The sequence below is a fragment of the Budorcas taxicolor genome, chromosome 1 (assembly GCF_023091745.1).
Source record: "Budorcas taxicolor isolate Tak-1 chromosome 1, Takin1.1, whole genome shotgun sequence".
In the NCBI taxonomy this organism is placed as follows: domain Eukaryota; kingdom Metazoa; phylum Chordata; class Mammalia; order Artiodactyla; family Bovidae; genus Budorcas; species Budorcas taxicolor.
The window spans coordinates 13320182-13332468 of NC_068910.1; the positions used below are offsets into that span (position 1 = coordinate 13320182).

Consider the following 12287-nt stretch of genomic DNA (forward strand, 5'->3'; position numbering starts at 1 on the left):
ACGACCCTCTGGGCCAGCGCATGGGTAGCTCCCATGGCAGAGGGGCTCAGTGTCCACCCTCGGTAATCTGGCCAGAGGGCAGCAGACAGCCAGGCCAGCCCTGCACCTGGGACTGGTCTTTGTGGGACACTCAGGGAACCCTTACAGCCCTGGTAAGAAAGCAGAGTCGGTGCCCATCTTAAAAGGCCTTGCCAGCACAGGGGTGATGTGAGGCGCCCCCAGCTCATCATGAGCTTGATGGAGTGATGCTCAGGAATGAGCCTGGGAGCCAGGCCAGAATGCCGGGCTCCGGCGCTACCTCCGGCTATGGGGACAGCCTGTCCCCTCTCTCCATGCTGAGGTGTCTCGTTTCCCATCTGGACCTTGCTCGTGTTCTCAGCTCCGCTGTGGCCTCCTGCCGAGTCATGCCTCTTCCCCTGTCCTCCCAGGGGCTCCTCTCTGTCTTCGGACCTTCGTTCCTGGACCTGAATCTTTGGCTCCTTTCCCCTGAGGAGCATTCAGAGCTGTGACCCTATCGCTTTCTGAAGTCCCGAGCCCAGCCAGCCTCCCTACTCTCCTCTTCTTCCTTCTCTGTCCTGCTGTAGCTGTGACTTTTGCTGTTCTTAAGACTCTTCCTGAGCCCGGTCTCAGTAGCTCAGCATCTCAGTGCAGAAGGTCAGGTGGCCCTTGGAGCCCTGCTTGCAAGCCCTAGGTGGGCACCTCCGCCCTGGAGCTGCCCCTTGGGCAGAAACATGATCCACCATCTTCACTGAGTACAGCGACCCCGCCCCCACTGCCCCACCAAGGTTCTGGGCCAGGGAGAGCCAGGACTCTCCCATAGGAGCCCCCTTGGGCCCTCTAGGCTAGCACCATCCAGGCTGAAGGGGGAGAGCAGTTAGGCCTGCTTTTTCTGGAAGCACCCCAGTGAGGGATGAGATGGGCTTCCTGTGAGTATGGCCGGTGTTTTTGTGGGAGCCCACAGAGGCGACTGGGGACCCTGACTGGCAGAGGCTGGCTGACCCTGGGATTGTCGGGTCACAGTTGGTCGACCTCCTGCATGTGGCCTGGTGAAGAGGTGGACTTTGCTGGGGAGAGGCAGCCCCACAGGACCAGGTGGCCCTTGTGGTGGAGCTGGGCCATCCCTCAGGGAGGCAGTGAGGTGGAGAATGAGAACCCAGGTCTGGGGGGCCCACCTCCCAGCTCACCTGGCCTGGAGCAAGTCATGGAACCTCTGTCCACTCGCCTCTCAGCTCCCTGCCTCTGCACAGGGCATTGTTAGACCATTTGGACCAGCCCTAGACCCATGAGGGCCCTGGGTTTCATTGCTGCCCAAAGGCCAACCACCCCCAGGCATCCTCTCACACAGTAACACTGAGCAGCTTCTGACAAGGAAGTTGGGGCGGGCAGCCCAGAGTGGCCCAGCTGTGTCCAGTCACGGACATCCATCCCACACGGGCAGGAAATGCACCCCCCGGGTGCACCCCACCTGAGGGTTCCAGTGTCCTGCACCCTGTCGTGGTTCTTGTCCTTTTTCAGTAGGTGCCACTGCTGGAGAGCTGTTAGGTAACAGTGATTCTGATGGCAATGGCCCACTGTCACCTGTCCCCTGGCACTTAGACCACCCAGAGTGCTGTACAGGCCTCTTGTCCTGGAATTCTCACAGCTTCTCCTGAGAGGCTTAGGCTCACCTGTGGGTGAGAACACATGCCCAGAGAGGCCAGGTCCTCTACCCTAGATGGCACGTGAGTAGCAAGGGCAGCCTGGCCACAAGTCGAGCGGCGCTAAAGCCTGAGGGTGGCAACCATTCTCCTCCAGCCTCTGCAAGCCATGGTCACTGGCCACCAGCCTCGTGGGCACCCTGGACCGGTGTGGGGGTGAGCACCTTGGGAGAGCAGCCCTCGTGGAGACCCCAGGCACACTGGCACTGCTAGGGTGGTTTCCTGGGAGACAGCAAGAACCACTATTCTGCCTCATGCATCACCTTTAATCAGGCTCAACGGAGTCCCAGCTCCCCGGCCACGCATGGTGGGGCTGTTTCTGAACAAAGCAGAGGTAAGGCAGCCAGCTCTGAGGTGAGCTGGGGCTGTCACTCGCCGTATCAAAAACAAGCAGTTCTGAATTACAAGCCGAGCCACGGCATGTGGAGGCTATCGGCAGAGAATTAAGGGGCACTTGGAAATCTGGGTCTGCAGTCACTCTTCGGAATCGGCCTCTCCTTCCGAGCCTGTCTGTCACTTTTCTGAGTTCTCTATCTTCCTCTCCAGGCATTGGGGTTTGGATGGTTAATTGTCCTTGGTGTTCGCGGTAATTACACATGCAAATCCCTATGCACAGGGTGAGACTATGACCCATGAAGCCTTTTTTTTGTTCTGTAATTTTTCTTTTGAGTCAATAACCGAGATGGCACTTCATGGTGTTACTAATACGCTGCTCTATGAAACTCATGACAAGTCCATTATTTTCTGCAATTTTGAGTATCAGTTTATGTAACTGACTCTAATTTTGAGGCTTAACTGCTTTGCACAATCTTGCTTTTCGCTAGATTTAGTTTCCCGTGTCCTAAGCTGAGAGCTCAGTGCCCCCGCCCCCTCCCTGCCCAAAGCAAGTGTTGAGGCTCTTGGTGCAAATGTGCTGATTCGGGAGAGCTCTGTCTGGTCTCTCCGTTTAGATGATGAGGTAACCGTGGGGAAGTTCTATGCCACTTTCCTGATACAGGACTACTTTAGGAAATTCAAGAAACGGAAAGAACAAGGACTGGTGGGAAAATACCCCGCGAAGAACAGCACAATTGCCCTACAGGTGAATTGTTGTTTTTGTCTCTTTCTCTTTTTCACTAACAATTTTACAAGCTTTATTGAAACACTAGAGAGCTGACTATTCATGGTTGAGCAGTTACCACCAGGATTTTGTTTAAACTGAGATACTGCACACTCCCCCAAAGGTGGACTAGCCATTTCTGGGCCACCAGGTAAGTGCCTCCCCTTCCTAGTATCCTCTGTGCCCCCGCATCCATGCCCACTGCAGCCTGGCCCGCGTGGTGGCACCCCGCAGGACAGCGGCCAAGGCACACCACTCGCGGGAGGGGAGCCAGAGCTGCCCCACGCCCTGTCTCCCCCGGGCTTCTCCAACAGCAGCGTCCTCCGAGCAGGCACCCACCTTCCCCCGGCCCTGGGCTCGGGCCCTGGCTGCCCACGAAACAGCTTTCCATCCGAACGCAAGTGCTTTGTTTTGTTTCTGTTTATTTCTTACCCCACTGCTTGTTGGTTTTTGGTCCATCTCAGTAACATCCATCACCTCCTAGTGTGTGCGTGCATGCGTGCGTGGGTGCGTGGGTGCGTGAGCTTGTGTGTGTGCGTGCAGTGTGTCTGCATCTGCGTGTTGTCTCCTGGTGGCTGTGAGCCTTGCTGTGCAAATGCTGTTCTCTCGTGACCCAGCAGCCTGTAGTCCCTACAGCTGCCCAGTCTCCTGGAGGGGGAATGTGGCTTCAGGAACCTCTGGTTCTAACTAGAGTCCATGCATTCAAGGGTGTAGAACCCTCGATAAGCCCAGAGCCCTGGTGGGAAGCAGGTGTGCAGGGAAATGGTGTTCTGATGGAGACTGGCGAAAAGAGGGCTAGGAAGGGCAGTCTGTGGTTGAAGTGATGGAGAAAGCAAGGGAGAAGGAGTGAGGAAAAGATGCCGAGACTCCGAAAAGGGAACTACAGAGATTGGCAAGCTGTCAGAAACAACTGCAAACGAATCGCGCACCCTGTCATCTCTGCTGTCCGAGCAGCTTGACACAGAATGTTTGCCTTTTACATCCCTCTTACCATGTGTGTCTTAAACTGGGTCTTGTTGGTATGGGTAAGGTTCAATGTGAAATAGTCTTTTGCTTTTTTTCCGGGGGAAAATGCCCAGCATTGTTTTGTGTTCTCAGTGATGGTAATTACCAAAGTGAGGGCTTGTCTGTGATCTTGCTGAGAGAGAATGAATGTGAATGATGACGAATGAAGGGAGGAGTGTGAGGTATGTGCAACCGGTGGGTTAGGAGATGACCTTGTGTGATAGTGACCTGTGGATTCATGATATGACCTGGGCTTTGCCCAGACAGCTATAGGACACAGGGGAAAGATGGATGCTGAATCTGATCAAAGAGAGATTCTGGTCATTCTTCCTCTGATCCAACATCTGCTAAAGGAAGCTTAGGGAATCTGAGGCTCAAATAGCTGATTGCTATCCCAGATTGTGGAATTTCAATAACACTTTCACTTCTGACCTGTCCATTTTGCAAAAATGACAACCTTTCTCCTGAGCACAGCTCACAAGTAGCCTTAAAGAGGCCAGTCAACTGAGAAGACACATTTGTAAACTTGAACAGGTCTGGTCCGTGTGTTCTAGAGGGTGGTGTGGCCAAATTGGGTGCAAAGGCAGGGAGTGATGATCACATTTCTGCAAGCTCCTCCCTAAAGCAGCCCAGATTCCAAGGTATCATGGTGCCCATGCCCTTACAGGAAGCCACTTGCTGTTCTCAGATTCTAGTTGGTGGGTGTGGTGGGGCTTGACTTTTCTGGAGGGGGAAACATACTCTTTCGAGGATGGCTGTGCCGTCATGTACCAGAAATCATCAAGGCAGCGCTGGCTGAAGAGCTTTCCATTTTCCATGGAAGGCAGGTACAATGACCACTGGAACACAGGGTTATACCTTCGCTGAGTCCCCAAGGCTTCCTAGTTAGAAGGGTTCAGTGCTCACTCTGGAGGTTGGATATAGTGTTTGGATGTTTTAAGACCTGAATGACAACACATGCCTATATAATTCATAATCACATAGTGAGGTGGGTTTCACTGAGGCTTTACGTCAAGGGTTCAAATGATGCTGAAGCTACACACATGCGTCATGGCTTAAAAGACTATTGCGTTGTGTCACAGTCATGTTTTCCTCCTGGACATTTTTCATTGTGTTGTTTGTAGAAAGTTTTATTTCCTTGGTGAAATTAAAATATTTCCAGTTAGGTGCCAACATCAACACATTTCCACATGGTTCCACTGGGAGTTGAGGCTGTGACTATACTTTATGTTGTGTACCCAGCCTAGTAAATTAAGTTGTCTTCATACTCTTGACAGATATTCCGGGAAATGCACTTGATTCTGCAGCACGCATTGAAAACAGAAAAATTTTGCCTCCGTGAAGGCTAGTTCTCATTACGTTTTTGGTCCGATGCTATAGGAAGGGCTTTAACTGTGTTCTGTCACTCTGCATTTAGCTAGCAAGACGAAGCACTTCCTTTCTGAATTGAGGAAATAATACGAGCAGATGCGACCTTAGGGAAACAGGATCAGATGGCAGTAGGAGGAGAAATGGGTGCACCATGTCGCTAGGACAAGAACGCAGGTCCTCAGAGAAGCTCCTCACAGTGGGCGCAGCCTACTGAGAAGTGGAATGAGGTGGTCCTCCCTGTGTCGGGGGTGCCAGTAGACCAGCAGCTCGATTACTAATGGCAAGAGGAGCATGAGCCTCGGGTGAGTGCCCGAGACAGGGCGTAGGCCGGTGCTGCTTGTGCCGCGCAGGGTGCATCCGTCTGAGCAGGATCAGAGCTGGTCCACGTTCTCCGCCCCCCGCAGTGACTCGGCTTTGGCAGGCATGCGGATGCACTCTGGTTGTCAACCCCATGGGCTCCATCTGGTCTCCCTCTGTTCAGACCAACTGCAGGGCCCCTTCTCCACGAAGGTGGGGTGACTTGAGGAGCTCCTGGATCCCGTGTGGGTAGGAGCTTGGCACCCGGTGTCCTCTGGCCTCTGTGGTCTGAATGAGTGTGCAGTTTCCATCCGTCCATCCATCTTCATCAGTAAAGCCAGCCTTCTCTCCCGCCCCTCTCCAGAGGGGATCAGAGGGAAGCTGCATCAGGCTTTTTCTTTTTCCTCCCTCATCCCCTACGTGCCATACTCACTTTAGTTTGACTCAGCCTTTGCTCTTCATCCATTGTTGCTGCATCCCAGTGACCTGCAGATTTCCACCTGGATCAAGCAACTAAGTGAACACAAGTCCGCAGCCATGAAACTCTGTCCCCTCCCCAGCAGACAGTACCGCCCCATCAGGCTTTCCAGATGAGGACCGCAAGATCCAGGCACGCTTTAGCCCAGTATCTCATGGATCGGAAAAAGAAAACAGGTCCCAGAGTGGGGAAAGTTTTGTTCATTTCTTTTTCTTTCAATGTCCAAGGATTTCCTTTATGCCAAAGACACTCCGGTGGAGTCTGAGGGGGAGACTGTTCCCTGCTCAGCCAAAACGGGAGCCTGCCCTTCTTCATGACAGGAAGATTTGAGAGGGCTAGATTTTTTTTTTTTCTTACCTGTTTGGAAGTTAGGTTTAAGGCTTGTAAAGAGTTAGACAGGTTTTATCACGTGAAAGCCTGAGCCGTAGGTGGCCCAGTGGAAAGGTGGGTGGTGGATCAGAATCAAATGACTCCCTCACATGGCCTCCTTGGAGGGACTCAGGCATAAACTCAGAGGGAAATCAGGGTACTCCAAAGACAGGGAACCTGTCAAGTATCTCATATGTGTCATCTAGTTATGTTAGTCTCAAAATTAGCAAGACTTTTTGTCTTTTTTTTAAAAGCATGATTCCATCTAAAGCCATAAAAAGGCTATTTTTTTTCTTTTTTAATCTAAGAGAAGAACAGATGCTAACAGATAAGATTTCACCAGCTGATTCATTTGTTTCAGATGCTTGAACGGATGCTTTAGAATTTTCTGCCTGAGCTACAGCACCAAGCTCGTTAGTCGGAAGGCGTTTGTGGCTAAGGCCTTGAAAGGGAAAAGTCTCAAGTGGGCTTATTTCTACTGAAACAGCATTTCGGGAGAAATGCAGGAAAAAGCAAACCCAAGGCCCCAGAGAGACCCCTTCCAAGCAAAGCACTCTTCTGGAAGGTGGAAGCGGGGCCGTGGCTCAACTGCGGGGCCGTGGCCTCTTGTCGTGGATGCTGCTCAGATGGCTCCTTCTCATGGAAGGGAACGAGCGAGGCTTAACAGTTTTCCCTTGCGAGCAGAGACTCAGAGAAAGGGAAAGAGAGAGAGAGAGCGAAGGAGGGGGGCAGCCGCCCCCAAGAGAAATGAAATGAACACAACTTCCTGATGCTGGCCAGTAAAAAAAAAAAAAAAAAAAGATTAATAAAAACGATTGAGCAGACCTGCCTAAGGTGGGCAGCTGACTCCATTCCTAAGTCCTGCATCCCTAGTTTGCCCGAACTACCAAAGACTGGCAGGCCCCTCGGCGCTGGGCTGACAGAATTCTTTTTATATGTGCCAGTCCTTCCTGACCATCCCACTCAGCTCTCTGCAGTGACATGTGCACAGTGCAGGGAGGTGGGGGCAGGACAGGAAGCGCAGACACCCCCATTTACACTGACGCATACACCTGCATGCCCAGACCAACCCAGGTGACACCTCAGGTTCCATCTTAACGCGTCCGCGGGAAACACCTCCACACCCAAACCTCATCCGACATTGTCCGTCTCTAATTCAAAGCCAGTCCAGGGATGCCTCTTTGGAAGCGGTATGGTCCAGTTTCAAAGACACTGGGAGTCAGGGGACCTGGGTTCTAGTCCCAGTGCCAGCGTTCACTTGCTACGTGACCTTGGGCAAGACACTTAACCTCTCTGTGCCTCAGTTTCCCCATCTGTAAAATGGGGGCAATAATGTCGACCTACCTCACAGGGCTGTTGTGAGGAATAGCTAAGTGATTGTAAAGCACTTTGAACGTATAATTGCTTATTATTAAGACTACAACAATAATAATATCATATGCCTGTTTACTACCAGAACTTTAAGAAACTCTTGTTTTTCTTTGATCTTTTGTTCTGTATTTGTAGTGATCTATCGAGAAAGAGAATTCTCCCCCTTTTTGAGATATCTAGGAAACGTGTAAAGATGTAAACAGAAGTAACTCAGGTTGTTGTTTTCTCACATCTCACACAAAGGGTATATTTTTGCGCAAGAAGTTGCTTTGCAAGGGGGCTCCATCTGACATTCTAAGCCAACTCCAAGCAGTGGTTGAGGGGTCAGTGCACCTGACCCTGAACCCAAGATGCCCAGAGGAGTCAATCTGAGTTTTGGAGTCAGCATTCAAAAGTAACCTTAGTGTAAAAGCCCGAGGTTCCTGAAGAGTCTAGAGAAGAGAAGGGTTACAAGGCGTGGTCTGTGCAGATTGGAGGCCACGCGTGTGTGCATGTGTGCATGTGTGCGTGTGTGCGTGTGTGCAGGGCGTGGAGCCCCGGTGCGTGGGGAGGCCCGGCTCCTGGAGCCATGTCACCACGGGAAGAGCGGTGCTAGGAAGCGCCCAGGCCTGTCCTGTGCGTGACTCAGCCCCTCCAGCCGTGGGGTCTGCTTCCGTGTTGTCTTCTGTTCTCTGACCTTTGTCCCGCTGGGGAGGCAGCCCTGGGCCCCGATTCTGCTCCGACGTGCACAGACTGTTGGACGTCTAGGAGCTCGAGGTGGGTTTTCCTCACAGCAGAGTCCATGGGACGGGAGAAAAGGGCTGCCTTTCTGACACAGCACTGTGGGTGGTGACGTGGGCATAGGGGTGACCCCTGTGACGATGCTGAGGTACATCCGGATGCTGACAGCAGTGGCCCCCGGTACCTTGAGTCTCCTCACCTCCTGCTGGCACCCCAGGCCCACTGCAAACCCCTCTGTGAGTCAGTCACCGAAGGGCTAATTCCTGCCTTCGTGGGCACCTCTGGGGCTTGCGGAGGTTTGGTCTGAAGGCCCACCTCCACTCTGGCTGGGTAGTGCCTGGGATGTACCAGTTATTAAGTATTTGGTGTATCATCACTGAAAAAGAGGCAGCCCGTGGGCACCCGAGAAGCGTATCCACCATCACAAATGACCCCTCCGTCCCCCACCTTCTCTGATGTCAAGTTTATTAAGCACTGAAGGGATGTACGTGCTCACCCCCCACACCCAATTGTGGCACCCCATGTCAGAGGCCTCAAGTGAACACCTGTCTTCTAAATCTGAGTCTATATACCAAAGCCTCCACAGAAGAGCCCTAAGTGATTCAGGAGGCTGGTGTCTCTACACACATATCTCCACGGTCCTTCCACATAAGTAAAAACTGGAACATGGTAACTTTCTAGGTGGAACTTAGAGAAATGCAAGAATCTTGCCCCATGTGGGCCCGGTGGTGGCTGGTAGCTGAGGCCAGTTGGTGAAGGACAGTCGGGAATCGCAGGAGGCTGCCTCCTGCCTCAGCTCTAAACGAGGCTTCCCTGAAGCCTGGGCGACAGTCAAGCTGCAGACAACTCTCTCCTTTTCCCTAAAACCTTAGTTTCTGCTAAGGTTTCGATGTAGAAAAGTTGTGAGAGACGAGTCAAGTGGAGTATGTGAGACTGCCACTCTCTCAGCAAACTCGGTGCCCAATACCAGAATCCATGGTGCTAAACTCTTAACTAAGCTCCTGGATGGAAGACACGGCAGGCCAGAGTCCATCGTGGCACAGCAGGCGTAGGATTGGACCTCGGGCTCTTCTTAAATAACTTACTCTATGATGTGACCTAGTTACATGTTCAGTGGATCCGCGGGGTTACTGGGCACTCAGTTGTCTGCTCTTAAAGGTAGAATATCTTTCCTCTCTGAGAAGAGTGATTCTTATTTTCACAAGTCTTTGAGATGATAGAATTACTGGAAATAAGTCAAGGAAAAAAACATTACGTAATCGCAAAAAGTGTGATTTTTTTTTTTTTTTTAAACCAGGGCATGTTGTTGAATAACACCCAGCTCGTAGCCCTCATTAGCCCAAATGTGTCACGAGTCAGTCACCCACGGGTGGGAGCTTCCTAACACACATGACTGCTTGGTCAGGCAGGTACCTGCGCTAATTCGTTGTCCATGGCACAGCGTAGCCCTCGGAGAGGGGGCTGTTTGTGTTTAAGGCACAGTGAAGGCCACCCATGCCAAAGGCTCACTCAGAGAAGCCATGAGGGGGCATTTCTTCCGAAAGTATGGACAAAGACCCTGAGCATTCACAGGAGTTCTGGATGGGGAGGAGCCCAGCGCCCAAGGAAGAGATGGTGTGGCCTGTCTATGGGTGGGTTAGCTGCAAGTTCTCAAACGTTTTGGTCTCAGGAACCTTTTGTGCTCTTAAGAAGTACTGAGGACCCTTATCTATCAGTATTTACTACATTAGGAATTTAAACAGATTTTTAAAACCCAGAATATGCAAGCACAAAGATGCTGGAGAGATGAGATCCCCAGGGGTCAAGCGGCCTTTTGGAACACCCTAATGTGCTCTGGGAGAGGATGAGGGCATACAAGCATCCTTGTTTTACCATGCAAATCACAGTGACCTCTTGCAGGGGTCTCAGGGTCCCCAGCGTCCCCAGGGTCCTTGGGCTGCACTTTGAAAACTGCTGCTCTAGGGGACTGAGCCCACATCCCCCCGAAAGGAAAAGGGTGCTGGAGCCTTTTTATAATCTCGCCCTACCCTGAACTGTTCCCTGCCTTCCAGGTCCATGCCCAGTCCCAGCTGCGTTCAGACTGAGTCATACCCCACATGCGTGCTGTTCTGGAAGAATGGTGGCCTGAATTCATGTGTGAGAGCGAAGTGATTTTAAGGATCTCAGCTCCTGAGGGTGGCATGGCGGGGATGAGAATGTGTGCTGAGGATAGTTTTCATGGTACCGAGTGATCGTCTGTCATAGCTGTGATACAAGAGTGCAGCTGGGTTAGTGGGAAGAAGGGTCACACCGTGATTGGGCGGGAGCTACAGTCGTGTGTGGTCACAGTCGTGAGTGAGCACGTGATCGCGGCTTGATCCCAGCATTCTTTGTAGACCCAATACCGTGGGGTTGGCATAGTGTCACTGGAGGCTTGAGCATCAGGACTGCTAGTTGAGCCTTAACTAGTGTGGGCAGGTCACTTAACCATGTGGGAATAATCCTGGCCCCCCACCCACACCCTTCCCCCCAGGATGTGGTGGGATAAAGTGTGTGATAGCACTCAGCAAAGATGCTAGCAGAATAGTAGTCGTGACTGGTGACTTCTGCTAAGCCCCCATTTTAAGTAAAACTCTCTGTTTTCAGGAAACTGGCAAGCATTTCCCCATTTCTGGTGTTAAAACTACAACCAAGAAAGGTGGAACTAAAACAGAGAGCTCTGTAGGATCGTCTGCAGGGAAATGTTATAGGTCACTTTAGGCGATTTGTTTAAAGTTTCCTTTATGTTTTGAAGTGAAGGAAGCAGACTCGCTGTTATCGGCGAAGTGTCCCCCCTGGGGGTAACTTACATGGTAACTGTATGGCTGACTTTGCAGTGGGGTTGGAATCACTGTGCATGACTCATGGGGGCGCCGGGCTCATGATGCTAGCCCCTGATGTTTATATATAACTCGAGGGCTGTTCATAATGTTGATAATGGACGCAAAGGCCACACTCAGAGGCGGAGAGCGGTGACAAAAGAAGGGGTGTGCCTGTGTGTGACTGTGTGCATGTGGACATGCAGGGGAGGCGGAGGATGGCTTGTAGATGAGCAGGTGTGTTCTGAGAGAACTGAATCTCCAGTGCTTTTCCGTTGAGGGAGCTAGTCTAAAATGATCCCTTCTGACTGGGGAGGGGAAGAATCCGGCTAAAGGGTTAACCAGAACTCGCCTTGAAGGAGATGGCCGAGCAGGGCCAGCCCTGGCTGAGCAAGACCTGCCTGTGATAGAGACAAGGCTCTGCTCTGCCCGGCAAGGGCTCTTGGGCTGGAGCCTGGAAGCCTGGCACTCACACCCGAGGATGAATGGGCTGGCTCAGTCCCACCTGGAGACCCACATCTCTTATCTACACTGTTACAGTGTAGGTTCAGGGGGGTTTTTGGGTGTTTCTATGTGCTGAGAGCTGGCAGACCACCGGTGTGTGGGATGATGCTAGCTTAGGGAGACGAGCAGTGAGAGCTTTTCTAACGCACCAGGTAGGAAAAACTTACCCCTGAAAGAGGGTGAGAGAAAAGAAGGTATGTGAATGTTCCTATTTGAGGTTAGAACACCATAACATAATGCAATTGCTTCAGAAATATTTAGAGAGATTTTATAGTTTGGGGGTGTTTTTTTAGACTTATTCATTAGAGTAAATATCTATAAAATTCCAATTAAATGGTGTCTAAAATTGAAAGCAGCAGTCTACAGGCAAAATGCCAACATTTCTTTGTTTTTTTAAAAAAAATATGAGAACATCTAGCATTTAAAAATCAACCGGAAACTAGGCTTGATTCTGTTTAATATTTTATATGATTGGACATCTTAAATCAATAATGTTTCTATTTTATAGCAGCAATTCTGTGTTTATTCAAAACCATAAT

General features: G+C 51.2%; 1 protein-coding gene across 1 annotated transcript in view; it reads left to right on the forward strand.

The window, feature by feature from the left end:
- Window positions 1-12287, forward strand: part of CACNA1D (calcium voltage-gated channel subunit alpha1 D) — a 352772-nt gene that overhangs the window by 327345 nt on the left and 13140 nt on the right. The window contains exon 42 of the mRNA XM_052644541.1: window positions 2648-2778. Coding sequence (XP_052500501.1) covers window positions 2648-2778 — 131 coding nt within the window. The remainder of the gene's footprint in view (window positions 1-2647; window positions 2779-12287) is intronic.